The following is a 20212-nucleotide window of genomic DNA, read 5'->3' on the forward strand; positions in this document are numbered from 1 at the left end:
AAAAAAACCATCATTGATTCAGAGATTGTTCTGGTTTTTTTGGGGGGTCTGGTGGAGGGGGCTGAACTCTGGGCCTGGGCGCTGTCCCTCAGCTCTTCAGCTCGAGGCTAGCGCTCTATCACTTGAGCCACAGCGCCACTTCCGGCTTTTTGCTTATGTGGTGCTGAGGAATCAAACCCAGGGCCTCATGCATGCAAGGCAAGCACTCTACCACTGAGCCACCTTCCCAGCCCTGTTCTGTTTTTTATTTCATCCAGATCTCTTTCATCTTTTTTCTGTCTAAAATGTGACCATTTTGTCAGACACCAGTGGCTCATGCCTATAATCCTAGCTGCTAGGGAGGCTGAGATCTGAGGATTGCAATTTGAAGCCAGCCTGATAGGAAAGTCTTGTGAGACTCTTACCTCCAATGAACTAACGAAAAACCAGAAGTGGATCTGTGGCTCAAATGGTAGAGTGCTAGCCTTGAACAACCAAAGCTCAGGAACAACACTCAGGCACTGAGTTTAAGCCCCAGAACCAGTGTGTGCACACACATGTGACCATTTCACTGTTCATTGGTGTCTTGTTAGAAAGGAGATGGGAAGCTGGATGCCAGTTGCTCATCCTCGTAATGTGAGCTACTCAAAAGTCTGAGATCTGAGAATCACTGTTTGAAGATACTGTTTGAAACTTTTTGTCTCTAGTGAACACCAAAAGCTGGAATTTGAGCTGTGGCTCAAGTGATAGAATGCTAGCCTTGAGCAAAAATTTCAGGGTCAATGCTCAGGCCCTGATATCAAGACCCAGGAATGGCACCTGTGTGCACATGCATATACACACACACACATACACACACATGGAAATAGGAATGGAATCTTTCCATTTCTTGTTAGACCTCTGTAGCTATAATATGATGGAAATTGATTTGAAACAGATGCAAGTTAAGGATCATTTGTAGATGTTACTAGAGACTATTTTTCCTTCATCTTAAAATTAAGCACAAGCTAGAATAATGTATAATAATATAAAATTATATTTTGTTCCATTCTGTACCTAGTTATCAAGTGGACAGCTTAATTCTTCCAGATATAATCTAATAGAATCTAAAGAAAACAGTTTCTGGGTGAGAATCTGCCTGTGCTCCAATAATATTTGTTCCCTACAGCCTCAGCCCAGTTACTTGCTCTCCTTTTGTGTAAATCAGCACTTCATTATTCAGTGTCACCCTAATTGTCTGGTAGACTTAAGTCCGTTGCTCAACTAGGTTATAAATTTCTCAAAAGGAGAGAATATGCTGGATACTGGTGGCTCACACCTCTAGTCTTAGCTACTGAGAGCTGAGGATTGCAGTTCAAAGCTAGCCAGGGCAGCTTTGCTACAAGGTAGCCATAGTCAAGGAAGTTGACAGTCAGTGAGACTGGAGAGTAAGGACAGCCACATCAACTTTTAGTTAAGGTGGGGTAAGGGGGGCAGTGTCCTGATTTGTGACACTTGACAGTTTCCTGGAACAAAACAAATTTGAGTTAAAATCAGATCTATTACTGTTAAACGCATGTCCTCTTCATGTTCTTCCTTTGATTAGAGTGTATTCTCCCAGCATTTGTTTTATGTTTCTTATACTTGACAGAGCCTTCTTTCTCTGGATTTTTCTAGGCTCTTCAGCTTGACCCTGAAGAAACTCATCATGCTAAAAGAAATGGACAAAGATCTTAGCTCAGTTGTCATTGCCGTGAAGCTGCAGGTGAGTTGAGCATTGGGTTTTCAGGGCTCAGGGAAGCTGGGCCATTTGCCTGCCATTGTGCTGCAGTTCTCCTGGGAGCTTCTCCCCTCTTCACTTAACAAGGTGAGGGACAGTTGTGGCATAGCATTTGAGCTCACAAAACCTACTAAGTCCCAGTTCTACCTCTAGCTAAGGCAGCAGTTTCTTTACTCCTTGCTTTCTTTGGAGAATAGTATCGGTCCTGCTAGCTGAGCACCAGTGGATCATACCCGTAATTCTAGCTACTCAGGAGGCTGAGATCTGAGGATCACAGTCCAAAGTCAGCTGGAGCAGGAAAGTCCATGAGACTCTTAATCTCCAATAAACCAATCAGAAAACTGGAAATGGTGCTATGGCTCAAGTGGTACAGGACTCGCCTTGAGCTGAAGGACTGAGGGACAATGCCCAGGCCCAGAGTTCAAGACCCACGACTCACCCAAAAAAAAAAAAGGTCCTGCTGGCTGCCTAACAGGATCAGTGAGGCAGATAATGCCATATTTTATGAACCATTCAACATTACTAGGGTGGCTAGTGTTGGTTTCAGTCTTTGTCCTACAGTTTCTGGGTTGGGGAAGCACTTTGAAGTTTTCCCATACGGTGAAAAGACAGATTATATTAGTCTTGGCAATTTAAGATTGTACTAGCACTCTATATTACCTTTATAATAACAATTTAAAAATTTTAAGTAAAAGAAATTTACTAGTATACTTTGTATTCTGGATAGTCCTCACACTTAATTCTTTACATTTAATTCAGTTTTTTCAAGGAACTCAAAATATTTCACACAAGGAACTCAAAATAGTTCACGACTGTTTGTACTTCCTAAGTATTCCTGAATTCAGAAAAGGAGAAAGGAAAGCCTGGCATTGGTGGCTCGTACCTATAATCCTAGCTACTCAGGAGGCTAGATCTGAGGATCATGGTTCAAAGCCAGCCCAGTCAGGAAAGTCTGTGAGACTGTTATCTCCAATAAAGCACCAGAAAATTGGAAGTGGCGCTGTGACTCAAGTGGTAGAGCACTTGCCTTGAGCTGAAGAGCTGAGGGACAGCACATAGGCCCAGAGTTAAAGCCCTATGACCTACCAAAAAAAAAAAAAGGAAAGAAAAGGAGAAGCTGAACAAGAAAAGTGTTCAGGAATTTACCTGTTGCCAAGCTAATTACCAGTGGCAGTTCTGGAACTAGAAACCAAAGAGAATGTAATTTATATTTCATTAAACTGCATTCTCAGGCCTTCTATAATGTTAAATCCTTCCTAATGATGACTCTTTAGGGCTTAGGGGGGAAGGATCTGAAGGGCCTCTGCTGTCATTAAATAATGATTGAATTGAGCCTCATTCATTGCAAAACAATGAATTACATGGCAACTCCTTAACTAGCTAGAATATTTTATTAGCTAGTTCCTGTGCTATGAAACAGTTTCTTGTACTTATATTGGTTTTCATTAAAATTAACAACTGGGGGAAAGTAAAGAAAGGGGTGACTTTGTTCCCCCCCCCCCAAAAAAATGTATTGAAGCCGGGCACTAGTGGCTCACGCCTGTAATCCTAGCTACTCAGGAGGCTGAGATCTGAGGATCGAGGTTCAAAGCCAGCCCAGGCAGGAGAGACCATGAGACTCCTATCTCCAATAAACCACCAGAAAACCGGAAGTGGCGCTGTAGCTCAAGTGGTAGAGCTCTCGCCTTGAGCTGAAGAGCTGAGGGACAGCGCCCAGGCCCAGAGTTCAAGCCCCACGACCGACCAAAAAAAAAAAAATGTATTGATTACCGACTCATGAAATGGCAATCCAGCTGTACAGCACCTTAATAATAACAGAAAATTATATTTTTTTAGTTTGCATTTCTAAAAATTCCACATCTGGACAGATGTTGGTGATTCATGCCTGTAACTACACCGGAAGCTGAGATCTCAGGATCATGGATCATAGTCAGACAAACCCATGAGACTTATTGCCAGTTAACCAGCAAAGCCCTGGATTGGAGGCAATGCTCAAGTTGTGTAGCACCATCCATGAATGGAAAAATCCACATCTAGCCTAGTACCAGTGACTCATGCCTCTAATCCTGTCTATTCAAGATCTGAGATCTAAGGATCATGGTTCAAAGCCAGCACAGGAAAGAAAGTCCCTGAGACTCTTATCTCCAATTAATTACCAAAGGGGGGAAAAACCTGGAAGTGGAACTGTGTCTCAAGTGGTAGAACACTAGCCTTGAACAAAAAAGCTCAGGGACAAGTCACAGGAAGGGGTGAGGAGGGCTGGGAATGTGACTCAGTGGTATAATGCTTGACTTGCATGCATGTAGCCCTGGGTTCCAATTTGTCAGTGCCACATAAACAGAAAAAGTCCGAAGTGGTGCTATGACTCAAGTGGTAGAGTGCTAGCCTGAACTTTCCTACCTGGGCTGGCTTCAAATCATGATCCTCAGATCTCAGCCTCCTGAGTAGCTAGGATTACAGGTGTGAGCTAGTGGCACCTGGTTTCCCTTTTCATTTTTGTGCATAATCCCTTTCAAATCTATGGAATGTTCTCAGACATTGTTGATTGAAAAGAGAAATGTGGGAAATGATGTGAAGTGGCAGCTTTCAGTACTTCGTCCTCCTTTCTGATGTTTGCCCCATTTCTAGGTCATAGGCAGCGTTCCAGTTTGCAGGAATTGTTTCCTTTGCTAATGTTACTTTCCTATGCAAACACTGGTGGTATAGTTTTCAATTCCTGATGCTTTGCCATTTCTGCAAATAAATTTTTTTTGCCAAAATATTACTTTTCTTTCCTAAGTTAATACTAGAGAATCTGTAAATTATAAAATGATATTTAAAACTATAAATGTTCTGAATTTTAAAAATTATTTCCCAGCAGCTTAAAATACTTACAGATGTTACTACATTCATGTATTCAATCACCTATTTATTGATTCACTAGTTACTGATAACTGTTTACTGAACATCTATTATATAACCAAATATTACTCTAGGCACAGTGATACAACATGAACAAAACAGACAAAAATCCCTGACTTTAAGGAGCTTTACATTCTAACAGAGCAGCAATGTTTGAAATAAGGTTCATAGAATGAGCTACTTATGACACTTTGAAGATACAGGAAGTCAAAATTATTTCATGGTTATGAAATACTGTTGTTTGCCTTTTCCCTGTTTTGTACTTGCACTGAAGGTACTACCTGTTGCAACAGTGCATAAAACTCATGGCACTGCAGCACAGATGCACTAGAATGTTCCAGTAGTCATTGCACCATTATCACCCATGTTCATGAGCTTTTCATCACTAGATTATATATAATAACTTAGAAAGAGGAAAGTCTTATTTTGGCTCATGATTTTAAGGTTTCAGTATGCGGTTGCTAGGTCCTGTTGCTTTTAGAGTCAAGACTATGTATCATGATTGGAGCACCTAGAGGAGGAACCTGCTCACCTCATTGCAGCTGGGAAGCACAGAAAGAAGAGAGCCATGTACCAGTGGCTTACATCTGTAATCCTAGTGACTCAGGAGGCTGAGATACAAGGATCATGGTTCCAAGCCAACCTGAGCAGGAAATTCTATGAGTCTCTTATGTGAGCAAAGTGCTGGGCCTTTGAGTCTTGATCTCTGCTGCTGACCCCTATTGTCTGTGTCTTGGGATTGATTTGATAAGTTATCACATTAAGTATCTAAGCTACCAAGGAATAGCCTGTTTCTACCAGCCCTTAGATCTCTGGGTTCCAGTGAGTTCTAATGCTGGCTACCATTAGGTCCTGAGGAAGGAAGGGACAGACTACATTAATGGGTTGAAGCTACAAACTCAGCCATTGCCTTGATTTACACCTGAAAATGAGTCAGTGACTGTAGTAATCATAGGAAGAATGACACTACTATTCACCAAGTGGTAGAACCTAAGCTACAGACAAATAGATGCGATAGCAGCCTTCTACATTCACAAATAGGTATAAAATGCAATTCACATTGCTGAAGTAGCAGGTAAGAGGTTTTTTTGTTTGTTTGCTGGTGTTAGTCCCAGAACCTTCTACATGGCAAGGCAAAAGCTCTATTATGGAGCTGCATCCTAGCCCTTAGTTTACATCAAAGGAATGCCACTGTAATGGTTGTACCAGCACATGTTTAGGAGTATTTGGGGGTGATATAGCCCCTCCACTTCTTTGGCACAGGGTCTTGCTATATAGTTCTAACTTCCTGAATTCTGTTATACAGGTATGTATGTGCCTCTATGCCTAACTTGACAAACCTTTTCTTTTTTCTTTTTCTTTTTTTTGTCGGTCGTGGGGCTTGAACTCTGGGCCTAGGTGCTGCCCCTCAGCTCTTCAGCTCAAGGCAAGCGCTCTACCACTTGAGCCACAGTGCCACTTCCAGTTTTCTGGTAGTTTATTGGAGTTTCACAGGCTTTCCTCCCAGGCTTTGAACTCTGATCCTCAGATCTCAGCCTCCTGAGCTAGTATTACAGGTGAGAGCCACCGACACTCAGCAAAACCTTTTCTTTAAAAGATTATCTTCAATTTAAAATGGTAGCTTATACCTGTAATCCCAGCTACTCAAGAGGCTGAAATCTGAGAATTGTGGTTTGAATTCAGCCCAGGCAGAAAAGTCCTCAAGATGCTATCTCAATTAACTGTCAAAAAAATGGAAGTGGAGGTGTGGTTCAAGTGATAGAATGCCAAAACCTTGAGCAGAAGACCCAAGCAAGAGTGAGAAGCCCTGAGTTCAAGCCCCAGTACTAACACACACACATACAAATTCAGTACTTCTTACAAATTATTTACATAAGTGGAAGAAGAACAAAATAAAACCTCTTACAACAATAAAACTAGCATTTTTTTTCTGTGCCAGTACTAGGGCTTGAACTCAGGGCTTCTCATTTGCTCAACTTTTTTTTTTTTTTTTTTGGTCGGTCCTGGGGTTTGAACTCTCGGCTTGGGCGCTGTCCCTCAGCTCTTCAGCTCAAGGCGAGTGCTCTACCGCTTGAGCCACAGCGCCACTTCTGGCTTCCTAGTGGTTTTTTTATTGGAGATAAGAGTCTCATGGACTTTCTGCCCAGGCTGGCTATGAACCGAGATCCTCAGATCTCAGCCTCCTGAGTAGCTAGGATTACAGGCGTGAGCCACCAGCGCCCGGCTTTTGCTCAGCTTTCTTACAGTTAGCACTCTACAACTTGAGCCATACCTCAAGTCCAGCCTCTGTTTCTGATTAATTGGAGATCAGAGTCTTGAGGATTTTTCTGCATGGGCTGGAGATTTATAGATGACCAGCATGTTAATTAAAAAGGATTCATTATTAGTTTTCTGTGGCAGGGTTTTAGAGCACTGGTCTAGCATGGGTGATGCCTTGGATTCTATCCTTAGCACTCATACATACACACATGCATGCATGCATGCATGTGTGTGTGTGTGTGTGTGTGTGTAGTTATCAAACAAATGAAAATTGCAAAGACAATGATATTCTACATATACCTGTTAGAACACTGAGTCAAGGTCTGGCCACACTGTGAAGCAGCTGGAACTCTCATGCTACTACTAGAGATGCAGAATGGCACAAATTCTTTGGAAATTGGCCTAACAGTTTCTCATAACGTTAACCGTAGGTCTTACCCTGAGACCCAGCAGTTCTACTGCAAGGTGTTTACATGATACATCAAAACATATGTCCACACAGACATTCACAAGATTAGCAGCTTTAGTCTTAAAAGCTAAAACCTAAAGATATCCCAAATATGGATGTATAGCACCAGGAGGTTGGATAAACAAAACATACTGTTCAGACATAGAATTCTCCTCAGTAATAGAGGAGAATGAACCATTGATCAGCCTTGTGATCATCATATACACATTACAGGAGCTAAAGAGGTCCTGCTAGATCAGCACATGGTGTGTGATGGCATTTATGTTAAGTTTTAGGATGGGGAAAGCTAATGAACAAAGGTTCCTAGAAAACCTTCCTCTAAGCTGAGACCTGAAAGGTGAGTTGATTAGCAGTACACAGAAGAGCATCCAAGGAGAGAGGTAGCAGGTAAACAGGCCACCCCAGAAAGGCCATGTGGCCCAAGAGTGCATTAGAGGAGAAGAAGGAAAAACCAAGGTGAGCAAAGTAAAAAATGTATATATCCAGCGATGTCAGTGCTACCTATGCTTCCCCAGGAGTCTGGAAAAGTGAAAATTCTTGATGAGCCCTACAGTAATGAATGTAATCTTGCCTGTCATGGTAGGTAAAACCCAAAAAAAGACAATAAGACCATTGAAATATTTGGACCAATGAAAATATTTGTGGTATTTAGAAGTTGTTTGCAAACAGTATTTGTGTGTGTGTGTGTGTGTGTGTGTGTGTGTGTGTGTGTGTGTGTGTGTGTGTGTGAAAATAGCTTTCACATATTTTTTTTTCTTGGATTCAGGGTTCAAAAAGGATTCTTCGCTCCAATGAGATCATCCTTCCAGCTAGTGGTCTGGTAGAAACAGAGCTCCAATTAACCTTTTCCCTTCAGGTGAGACTCTTTAAATCTTAGGTCATTGCTGGGAAGGTGGCTCAGTGGTAGAGCGCTTGCCTTGCATGCATGAGGCCCTGGGTTTGATTCCTCAGCACCACATAAGCAGAAAAAGACAGAAGTGGTGCTATGGCTCAAGTGGTAGCGCTAGTCTTGAGCTGAAAAGCTAAGGGACAGAGCCCAGGCCCCAGAGTTCAAGCCCCGTGACCAACAAAAACAAAACAAAAAAATTTAGGTATTTAAGGTGCCATGGTCAAACAGTTCTCACACCAAGACACAATTTTCTTTAAGAACAGCAAATTCCAGCTTAAGTGAGAAAGGCAGAAGTCACCTGGAGATTTTTGGCTACTCTGGAGAGCCACAGCAGTCACTGATACCAGATGGGCTGCTGAGATAATGTGCCATGACTCAGTTTTCCTTTACCTGACCATACATGATGTTGTACCTACCTACTCTGCCCAATCACCCTCTCTTCTTATCACTCCTATACTGATCACATAGCCCAGCAAGATGTGCCTCCTTCAGTCTCCTATGATCCCTCTTCCTTCCCCTCTCCTACCCCTCCCAGCATGTTTCTCATCTTAATCCCAGTAGTATACATTGAAATGCATATAGAAAACACCTAACCAGATGATAAAAGAAAGAATCCATTTCTCAGCTTGTGTGGACTCCAGACTGTGAAGAAAGCCAGGCACCTCCTTTTTACAGATAGGAAAAACTGAAGTATAGACAGGTTATGTGTTCATTAGTGGGATCTGAACCCCAAAACCCTCAGTTGCCGAGTAACCATCTGACTGCTTTGGTCTTTAGTACCCTCATTTCCTTAAACGAGATGCCAACAAACTTCAGATCATGTTGCAAAGGAGGAAGCGATACAAGAACCGAACTATCTTGGGCTACAAGACCTTGGCTGTGGGCCTCATCAACATGGCAGAGGTAAGTGGAACAGTGAAACTGCTGGCCTGTAAGTCAGAAGCCAAGAGGCACTGGACCTGGTCATTCATTCACTCCCAGCAAATATTTTCCCCAGCCTGTTGGCATTTGCTTAATTGTCCTTTGTAGGTTAATCATTTGGTTGGAAGTTGAAGATGTACTTTTTTTTTCTTTTTGTGCCACTTTGGGGGTTGAACTCTAGGCCTGAGGGGTTTTTTGTTTTTGTTTTTGTGTTTGCTCTATTACTTGAGCTACAGCTCCACTTCCTGCTTTTTGATGGTTAAGAGTCTCATGGACTTTCTTGCCCAAGTTGGCTTTAAACTGTGGTCCTCAGATCGCAGTCTCCTGAGTAGCTAAGATTACAGGTATGAGCCATCAGGACAGCTTGCCACTCAGGAATTGGGAGTGTAGCTCAAATGGTAGAGAGTAAGGCATGAGGAAAAAAATATTAAGAGCTCTAAACACACACACACACACACACACACACACACACACACACACACACACACACACACACACACACACACACACACACACACACACACACACACACACACACACACACACACACACACACACACACACACACACACACACACACACACACACACACACACACACACACACACACACACACACACACACACCAAAAAAAAAAAAAACATAGCTCCTCTGTGAAGAATTTAAGCTAACATGGACTCCCAGAGATTAAGAGATTCACAATCATTTTCAGTCTCAAGCTTCAGTTGTTATCTTTTGAGTGTAAGGCCCTGACTAGCAAGCTGACAGATCAGATATACTTTTGCTTATTTATTTATATTGAGATGAAGTTTCACTGTGCTGCCCAGGCTAATTTCAAAGTCCTAAGCTTGAGTGACCCTTGTCTTAGCCTCTGATTTCCTGCTCAAGGCATCCACTTCAGTGCCTGGTTTGAAGTTTTAAAGTTTTAAAGACTTGAAGGGGGGGGGGGGGGGAGATGGGAGGCAGGGATGGTAAGGGGAAACAAAGGAGGAGGCAACAATGCTTGATAAGAAATGTACTCATTACCTTGCTCATGTAATTGTAACCCCTCTGTACAGTCTTTTCACAATAAAAAATTTAAAAAAAAGAAAAGCCGGGTGCCAGTGGCTCAAGCCTGTAATCCTAGCTACTCAGGAGGCTGAGATCTGAGGATTGCAGTTCAAAGCCAGCCTGGGCAGGAAAGTCCATGAAATTCTTATCTCCAATAAACTACCAGAAAACCGGAAGTGGCGCTGTAGCTCAAATGGTAGAGCACTAGCCTTGAGCTGAAGAGCTGAGGGACAGAGCTCAGGCCCAGAGTTCAAGCCCCACAACCGACAAAAAAAAAAAAAAAAAGAATTTTTAAAAAATGGTGGCTCATTCCTGTAATCCTAGCTACTCAGGAAGCTGAGTATCTTGGTTCAAAGCCAGCCCGGGCAAGAAAGTCTGCCAGACTCCTTTTTTTTTTTTTTTTTTGGGTCAGGTCTTGGGGCCTGAACTCTGGGCCTAGGCGCTGTCCCTCAGCTCTTCAACTCAAAGTTAACGCTCTACCACTTGAGCCACAGCGCCACTTCCAGCTTTTTTCCTTTTGCTTATGTGGTGCTGAGGAATTGAATCCAGGGCCTCATGCATGCAAGGCAAGCGCTCTACCACTGAGCCACCTTCCCAGCCCCTCTGCCAGACTCTTATCTCCAAACTGGAAGTGGTGCTGTGGCTCAAGTGGTAGAGTGCTAGTCTTGAGCTGAAGAGCTGAGGGACAGCGCTCAGGCCCAGACGGAGTTCAAGCCCTATGACCGACCAAAAAAAAAAAAAAAAGACTTGAAGCTAGGCATACCTGTAATCGTATCTATTCCAAAAGCTAAGACATTCTATGAGAATCCATCTCCCATTAACCAGAAAAATGCCTGTCTGGAGGCATGACTTAAGTGATATAGTGCCAGCCATGAACAAGAAAGCCAATTTAGGCCCCGAGTTTAAGCCCTGGTACCAGAATACACACAGACTTATGGGGCTGGGAAGGTGGCTCAGTGGTAGAGCGCTTGCTTTGCATGCATGAGGCCCTGGGTTCGATTCCTCAGCATCACATAAGTAAAAAGAAAAAAGCAGGAAGTGGCGCTGTGGCTCAAGTGGTAGAGCGCTAGCCTTGAGCTGAAATGCTGAGGGACAGCACCCAGGCCCAGAGTTCGGACCCCACAACCGGACCCCCCCCAAAAGAAAAACAAGACTTAGAAGGCAGTAATGTAGTGGTATGGATTTGAAAGTGAGCAGTATTAGCAGCATTGTCCTTGGTTTTCATGTTCAGTATAATCTTTGAAAATGGCAATCCTAGGATCTATCTAGTAAGGTGTTTCCACTGTACTTTTTGCTTATAGGTTATGCAACATCCCAATGAAGGTGCTCTGGTTCTTGGCCTGCACAGCAATGTGAAGGATGTCTCTGTACCTGTGGCAGAAATAAAGATCTACTCCCTGTCCAGCCAGCCTATTGACCATGAAGGAATCAAGTCCAAGCTATCTGGTAAGACTTATATAGTATCTGCAGACCCCATGAGAAATAAGATACTCCATGCCCTGATCTCCATGTTAGGAAAAGTGAACAAGGCAAGCCTAAAATGTTCCCAAGCAAGAAAAGCTTGGAATTCCTAAAAATAAAGCATGGCCATGGATATGGCAGAAGCCTTTCTCTCCAGCCCAGTTGTACAGATTCCTGTCTTTCCAAGGCTCATAGGCCAGATCTTCCTTAGGGCAAGGGTACCTTACTAGAATTTCTCTTCCAGACCGCTCTCCTGATATTGACAATTACTCTGAGGAAGAGGAGGAAAGTTTCTCATCAGAGCAGGAAGGCAGTGATGATCCATTACATGGGCAGGTAACCTCCCATAGCCCCTTCTTTGGAGTGTCTGAGAAACTTCTAGGATTTTCCAGCCTAATTCTGTACCCTGCCCACTCTCAGGACCTATTCTATGAAGATGAGGATTTGCGGAAAGTAAAGAAGACACGGCGGAAACTTACCTCAACTTCAGCTATCACAAGGGTGAGCTGCCCAGGTCCTGGACCTGACACAGCTGAGATTTTTCAATCTTGCCTGGAAGGAGTATGCTACATTCAGACCTCAGGGAGTTTACACAACCTACATCATCCATTAATAATTGGTGTGAAGCTGGGCACCAGTGGCTCATGCCTGTAATCCTAGCTACTGAGGATGGTAAGATCTGAGGATCATGGTTCAAAGCCAGCCTGGGCAGGAAAGTCCCTAGACTCCTATCTCCAATTAACCACCAGAAAACGGGAAGTGCGCTGTGGCTTAAGAGGTAGAGCACTGGCTTTGAGCTGAAGAGCTCAGGGACAGAGCCCAGACCCAGGTTCAAGCCCCATGACTGACAAAAAAAAAAAAAAATGATGTGAGACAAGTATTGGTAGTTCATGTCTGCAATTCTAGCCACTTGAGAGACTGAAATGGGAATATGGTTTAGTGGTGGAGTGCTTGCCTAACATGCATGAGGTCCTAGATTCAATTCTTCAGTAACATATAATTTTTTTTAAAGGCTAAGATCTCAAGATCTATGTTCAAGGCCAGCCCAGACACACAGAATTGACCCTCTTACCTTCAATTAACTAGAAAAAAAAAAACCAGGGGCATGGCTTAAAATAGTAGAGTGCCAACCATGAGCAACCATTGCTAAGAACAAGAGGCCCTGAGTTCAAGCTCTAATACTGACATTGAGGGGGGAGGGATAGAGAAAAGGAGTATGGAAGAAAGAAATGAGGAAAGGGAAAAGGGAGAGAAGGAAACGAAAGAGAAGAAAAACTTATGGCTATAAGGTAAGTTAGAGGGCTCAGCACAGAGACCGGACAGGAAGGTTGGACAACTCTACTAGTTCTAACATATAATGAGTCAGACTTAGCAAGTAACTACGACACTAGAGTCAGGCAAAATGCCAAGAAACAGGTTTTTGAAGACAGAGCTTATCAGGTAGATTTAGGGAAAGGTATCGCTGAAAGCAACTGTGGGAGGCCCAGTATAGAGATGTATGTGTCTCTATGTTGTTGTTGTTGTTGTTGTTGTTTTTCAGGGACGGGTTGTTTTTTGTTTTTGTCAGTCCTAAGGCTTGAACTCCAGGCCTGGGTGCTGTCCCTGAGCCTCTTTGTGTTCAAGGCTAGCATTCTGCCACTTGAGCCACAGCACTACTTCTGGTTTTTGTGTGGTCAATAAGAGATGAGAGTCTCACAGAGACTTTTCTGCCCAGGGCTGGCTTTGAATTATGATCCTCAGATATCAACCTCCTGAGAAGTTAGGATTACAGGCGCGAGTTACTGGTGCTGGCAGTTTTTGTTTTGTTTTGTTTTTTAACAAGCAATGGGTTTCTCAGCTGAGGATTGGGGGTTGAGTAGATACAGTTAAGGTTAGAAATAAGACTCAGACTCTTACCTGACTCCTAAGCTTTGTTCTCTAGAAGAAGGGCCATCCAAGAGTGCTAAATTGGGGCGATCTGATTATATTTGCCTCTGGAAAGACTACAGAGAACCCAAGGGAAAATTACTGAACACTGGCCAGGTGGGGAGAAGGCAATTGCAGTAACCCAGAGATGTGAAGGAAAAGCCTGCCTGAAGGCAGTGATATTACAGGCAAGAGGTCAGGAGTTAGCCAGCACAGGCTGATAGAGTGGTAGGGGGAGACTCCAGGTACAGCTTGGTGATTGGCTGGCTTGTGATGTTGCTAACTGGAATGACAGTGAAGGGGAAGAAGATGAGTGCCACTCTGAGATGGTAAGTGTAGATGTACAGGGCAAACTTGAAGGACAAGCAGATGAGAGCCTGGAGGTGCAATCTGGAAGTTATCTGCAGGTGGAAGTTCTGGAGACTGAATAGGTCACTTTCAGCTACACCTGGAGCTCTGAGAACTGCACTGGCTCTGGCTTGTTTTTCCAGAGGTTTTCAGTGTGGGAGCAAGAACTATGTTTCCCTTCTCTCTTGTGCTTTCATTGCTCCCTGCATGGGTAGGCTCATTCACTGTTGGTTGACTTGATAACCAGAAGTAGATGTTGTCTGAGAACTGTTTTATACTTTATCCCCACAGCAACCTAACATCAAACAGAAGTTTGTGGCCCTCCTGAAGCGTTTCAAAGTTTCTGATGAGGTATGACTCTCTTACTTCCAAGGTTAATGGTGAGTAGAATTCCCACAGCTTCACACCTTTCTGTGTAGCCACTTGATGTCACATTTCTGTAGTAATGTTCCTTGCCCCCTCTTCTTGTGTATTAGAGCTGCAAGGGAGGAGGCAGCTGGAGAAGAACTCCATGCTGCTTGAAAATAAAATGAGAGTTCTCCATGTAGTGTGTAGTTCCATGGCATTCAGGGACAGAGCAGCACAATTGAACTAAACTGTTGGTTAAGCAGCTGAGTCTCTGGCATGGGATGACAATGACAAATATAGCCTCCATTGTTTAATATCCTCTCTTGTCCCAAAAGGAGCCAGCTGCAGAGAGTTGTAGCCCAAGAGGTGGGCATGTCCTAAGTGGCCATCTCTTAAGTCACTGGAACTGGCCATTGATAGGAAAGCCATCGCTCCTTGGATCCTCTGATCCTGGTGCCAGTCTTCACAGATTTCTCAATAGACTAAAAAAGAATTGAAGATAAAAATTGTCAATAGAGAGAGTTATTCTATGGGCTTCAGAGAAAAGCAGACTGGCCTACCAGACTCACCTCATGGGTTTTCTTGTGCCTATTCCATAGAAAAGGCATGTTAAAACTCCCTCCTGGTGAAGGTCCTTCCTGGTGTGGATGTCAGGAGGAAACAAGAGGGAAGGTGACCTCACCTGTAAAGGTCACCTGCTTTCAGCGTCAGACCACAGAAAAGATGTGACAGCCATTCCAATGAATGTAACATTATGACTTTTCTCTTTAAAGGTAGTACTGGGGAGGCCAATTGACATCTGGCCAACGGGAAAGAAAATGCTCGTTTTAATTGTTAATAGGGAGTACCCAAAAGTCAAAGGTCCTTTTTCCTCCCACAGGTAGGCTTTGGGCTGGAGCATGTATCCCGGGAACAGATTCGGGAAGTAGAAGAGGACTTGGATGAACTATACGACAGTCTGGAAATGTACAATCCCAGTGACAGCGGCCCTGAAATGGAGGAGACAGAGAGCATCCTCAGCACCCCAAAGCCCAAGCTCAAGTGAGGCCTAGAGCTTCCGTAGGCTTCCTTCCAACACCTCCCCAGACCTATGTTCCCCACACCCTCCCTCATTGCCCTATTCAGGAAGTCATTCTTTTTGGGAGGGATTGAGGATATGAACTGGAGGTGGCACTCAGGTCCTCACACTTACTAGCCACTTAAGCCACACCTCCAGGCCCTTTCTGCTTTATTTTTCATATAGGATCTCATGTTTTTGCCCAGGTCTGACCTCAGACTATGATCTTCCTACCTGTGCTTCACACTTAGCTGGGTTTACAGGCATAAACCATCACACCTGGTTTATTTGCTGAGAAAAGGGGAGCTTGCTAACTTTTTTCCTGGGCTGGCCTCAAACCACAATCCCCTGGATCTCTAACTCCAAGTAGCTGATGTTATAGATGTGATGGTTCGTCCTTTGCTGAGCCTCCAGCTCCCTGGGCAGAGATCAGTTTTTGTCTGTGGCATAAGTCCTGATAGGACTCTCCCGAAGTCCCTGTACCCCAGGCCCCATTTCTCCACCCCCACAGAATCCTTCCTCACCAGTGTCTTTGAGGCCCAGGCTGTTGATCTGCCTTGAGCACCAGCTCCACTCGGCTCTTGTGAGCTGCTGTTCTGAGCCGTGGTTGCCACTGACCCCGGCTGTGCTTCTTCGCCGTAGGCCCTTCTTTGAGGGGATGTCGCAGTCCAGCTCACAGACGGAGATTGGCAGCCTCAACAGCAAGGGCAGCCTCGGAAAAGACACCACCAGCCCTGTGAGCAGACCGGTGGCAATGAGGGGTGGGGTGAGGGACCTAGCCTATTAGCTTTACACTCAAGGACCCTGCTTCTCTGAGTGTGGCTCCTTCTGAAAGAGTAGCCTCAGTTTTCCTCCTCTCACTACTGGGCTGAGAATTCAATGCTCAGAGGACACTGCTATGTCCAGTCACTATTCTTTCCCTCCCACCTCAGAACTTTCCTTCTTTCCCCTGTCCATTACACAGTGGCTGAGTGTATGACCCTTGGGAAGGCACTCATTTAAGGGAAAACAATTCTACCTTCCATACTAGGAAATGAACAGAAGGAGCAAAGGGGCCCGCAAGGTCTGTCTATGCCATCATAAGTAGGTTTTACTGAGTAGAAATGTCAGAGATACAGTACCCTGTAAGAATGTAGAATTTAGTGGTTAGCTTTCCATTTGCCTGCTGTGCCGAAGGGAAGAGCTGTGTACTGTGGCTCCCAGCCCCCAGCAGCCAGGCATAGGCAGGACCCTGGTAGTGCCAAGCCCATCTCATGCTGGGAAAGCTGTTCTTCCCTTTGATCACAACTAAGGGAAGTGGACATTGCCTATGGTTTCAGAGCAGAGCTGTGGTTTGCTGTTGAAAGACTCATTCTTTTCTGTTGAGAGAAACCAAACACTTCAAGGCCTCCAGTGGCTGCTTTGGTGACAGATGAGATGTACAGTCATTTACTCACCCCAGGGAATACTCAGATCACCTTGAAAATAGATATTAATTGTAAGGAGATGAGGCAATCCATATGTTGAAAAACAGTCTGTAGTTGGGCTGGCTCCAGTCCGGAGTGTGCAAACCACCACCTCACAGGGATATCTGACAGCTGCCTTTCTTCTTGCTGCCACTAGGCGATGCTGTCCCCTAGTTTTTCCCTCTTCCTGGTCAAAGCACAGAGCTGGCCACCAAGCCCAACAAGAATTTTATCAGAGGGTGTTAGTGGGGACATGCAGGAAGGAAAACTGCAACTCCACCCAGAATTCCCTCAAGGAAAAGCCTGAGTCCTGCCATTTCAGATCAATATTGACAGCACCTTCATAGTGATCTGTAGAGCCCAGGCCACAGCTGATGTACTACTAGTGTTACGTTAGCGTGTGAGTCCCAGGTGCTTATCCTCACAGGGAACTTCAGAATGGAATGATCCTGTCAAATGTAACTGCCCCGTGGACAGAGACCATTGGCTACTAGAGCCAGATTCATCAATGTAAGAGTTCTTCTAGGAAGAAGCCCAGGGTATGGTTGAGGGAGGGCTATTGCAAATAGTGTTCGGGGGATGCCAGACAACATACTGTTGTAACAAATAAGGTATTAGCTGAGCCAGTGCCCAAGAAGTACTAAGCATAGCACCAACTATATTATGAATACCTGGTAAATGCTAGTAAGTATTGGTTTTAAGTCAGCAGGGGGAACTATTTCATAACTGAGTGTTTCTGCCATGACAGAATTAGGCTGTAGGTTCTGAATGACAGAATTAGGATGTAATGTACAACATTAAGAGGAGGGAAAATCATCTGATTCCTGGAGCCCCATTAGGTAAAGGTATCAGCCTAGGAGGCCAGTTAGCGCAAAGGTCAATGTACTATTAGTCTGTACAATGTAATGATTTAAGGGCTCCTTGTTCGGGAAAAAAATAGCATATTTATGCAAGGTGAAATATCCAAATTTGAATTGTTTTGTTTTATGAGTCAAGGTCTTGCTATTGTAGCCCAAGCTGACCTCAAGCTCAGCCTTCTAAGTGCTGGGATTATAGACCTGTTCTATTACTTCTGGCTCTGAGTTTGAATCTTGACCCCATCATTCCACTGACTGGCACTGGGCAAATTCCTCCTCCATTTCTTCATATGCAAGCAGGTGTAAAAAGCCCAGGACTATATGGAGATGCAATGAGATCTTGTTGGTCAGACCTCTAGTAAGGTACATGCTAATTGATTGCTTTACTGCTTGGGAACCTGTAGTACGTGTACACTGCTGTTGCTTTTATTTATTATTTTTATTTTGGAGCAGTTTCAGTTTTTGACTCCTAAAATTGCAAAAATCTAGATGACTTTTATGTGAGTGCTTCAAGTTCTGATTCCTTTGGTCAGACTGTAGATTCTGTTGTTCCCCTGCTGAGATTTCTATTTTGAAAAGCCCCATATGTCTCAATGTGGGTGTGGAACTTTGTAATCTTTTGGTCTGAGATGCTTTAAGACCAGAACAAGACTGTGCTTTTAGGTGGAGAACTTCCAGGGGGTTGGGAGATACACTCAGTAATACATGTGGAAGGCTCTGTATTTACTGCCTTACCTAGGTAGCCTCTCATCCCATTGCTGATCATTGTTGGTTATCTACTTCCTTTTTTTAATCTTTTCTTTTTGTGGGGGATGGAACTCAGAGCCTTGTGCTTGCTAAGCAAGTGCTCTACCCTTGAACTATATAACCAGCCCCTTCCTTTCCTTTCCTTTTGTGCTCTGGGTTTATAGGAAGCCAGCTAGAGTACAGACTACCAGTTGCACTGTTGAGAGAGCACTATCAGTATTAATGTTAGAGGCTGTACTTCATTACACATACTCTTCATTAGCTACCGTTGCCTATGGGTACATGCTATATACTGTTGAGGCCTAATGACTCACTGCTAGTACCAAACAATTAGACAGACATAGCTGGAATACTGTGAGGATAACTGCAGGTCTGGATAACAAAAGCCCTTTAGAAGCCTGGAGGCAGCCTGGTCTGCCTGGTTGTGAGCCATGACATAGGCCAAGAGGTCTTAAGCCCTGAGGTTACAGGTCTAAGGTGTGTTAGATTTGTCTTGAAGCTTACTTTGGATAGTAGTTCTCCACTGGGGATGACTTTTCCCAGGGAGTACCTGTCAGTGATTGGAGGCATTTTTGGTTATAACCAATAGAGAAGGCTGCTACTGTAATAGTTTTACTAATTTATTCAAAGAAATGACTGCATGAATGAAAGGAAATGGGATGTCCTGCATATTTTCTGCCTCCTTTGATTCCTTAGGAGAAAGAGATTCAGTGAGGCCTTACCAGCTTCCCCAGCCTGCAACCCAAACTACTCATGACTGACTTGGATGTCTACTTAGACAGAAGCCATATTAGCAGATTGGATTATCTGACTATGTATCTATGCCTACAAAATAAACTTTTACTATTTATGAGAAATGCCAATAAGATTTGAGACAAATAGAGAATTCATACCTAAATGGCTTTATACTGGCCATCTTTTTGCTTGTATGTTCTGTTAGAGGACTTTCTGCATATTTGTACCAAGCAAAAAGCACATGGTTACTATGGATATCTTTTAATCTCAGAATGAAAGACATGAATTATGAGCGTCCCTTGTCTGACAAGCAAAGGTGGCCCATATGTCTTGTAGAGCAAGAGTGTTCACTGAATCAAGAAGAAAGACTTTATAGATCTAATAACAAACCTTCTAACTCTGAGCCCCTCTTCCCTAGTGACATCTCTGTCATTGACCTACTGATTTTTAAAAGAATGATCTCTTTGAAGCTTTGTTTTCATAAAATATCTTCCCTTATAAGATGAAAACCATAAAGGATGAAGACTAAGTGAAAATGTTTTAAGCTTCTTAGATATCTTGTAAAACAAGTTATAGCAATGGTTTGCTTTGGGTTTTTTTGTTTTTTTGATGAGTGATAGAAATTATTTTAATTTTTTGCAGATGGAATTGGCTGCTTTAGAAAAAGTCAAATCTACTTGGACTAAAAACCAAGATGACAGCTTGACTGAAACAGACACTCTGGTATGTATGGCTCAGTTTCCTATCTTAGCTACTCAAATAGTCTTTGTAAAACCTTTAAAAATATATGCAATCTGTGTGTATCACCTTTAGAATAAGAACATATATATATGTATGTGTGTATGTGTATATATATATATATATATATATATATATATATATATATATATATATATATATATATATATATATACACACATACATACAAGAGAAGCTGGGTGACAGTGGCTCATGCCTTAATCCTAGCTACTCAAAAGGCTGAAATCTGAGGGTTGTAGTTCTAAACAAGTTCCCCTAGAAGGAAAGTCCTTGAGACTTTTTGTTGTTGTTGTTGGTCGTGGGGCTTGAACTCTGGGCCTGTT

At 43.4% G+C, this 20212-nt stretch overlaps 1 protein-coding gene across 1 annotated transcript in view; it reads left to right on the top strand.

Moving 5' to 3' along the window:
• LOC138818720 (phosphofurin acidic cluster sorting protein 1) overlaps nucleotides 1-20212 on the top strand; it is a 112343-nt gene that overhangs the window by 74222 nt on the left and 17909 nt on the right. Inside the window, exons 2-11 of the mRNA XM_070009779.1 lie at nucleotides 1636-1723; nucleotides 8134-8223; nucleotides 9034-9159; nucleotides 11529-11673; nucleotides 11933-12024; nucleotides 12109-12189; nucleotides 14233-14292; nucleotides 15170-15330; nucleotides 15989-16082; nucleotides 19773-19853. Of these exons, the coding sequence (XP_069865880.1) occupies nucleotides 1636-1723; nucleotides 8134-8223; nucleotides 9034-9159; nucleotides 11529-11673; nucleotides 11933-12024; nucleotides 12109-12189; nucleotides 14233-14292; nucleotides 15170-15330; nucleotides 15989-16082; nucleotides 19773-19853 (1018 nt within the window). The remainder of the gene's footprint in view (nucleotides 1-1635; nucleotides 1724-8133; nucleotides 8224-9033; nucleotides 9160-11528; nucleotides 11674-11932; nucleotides 12025-12108; nucleotides 12190-14232; nucleotides 14293-15169; nucleotides 15331-15988; nucleotides 16083-19772; nucleotides 19854-20212) is intronic.

This window comes from Dipodomys merriami, unplaced genomic scaffold (genome assembly GCF_024711535.1).
Source record: "Dipodomys merriami isolate MVZ:Mamm:240054 unplaced genomic scaffold, mDipMer1.0.p SCAF_78, whole genome shotgun sequence".
NCBI lineage: Eukaryota > Metazoa > Chordata > Mammalia > Rodentia > Heteromyidae > Dipodomys > Dipodomys merriami.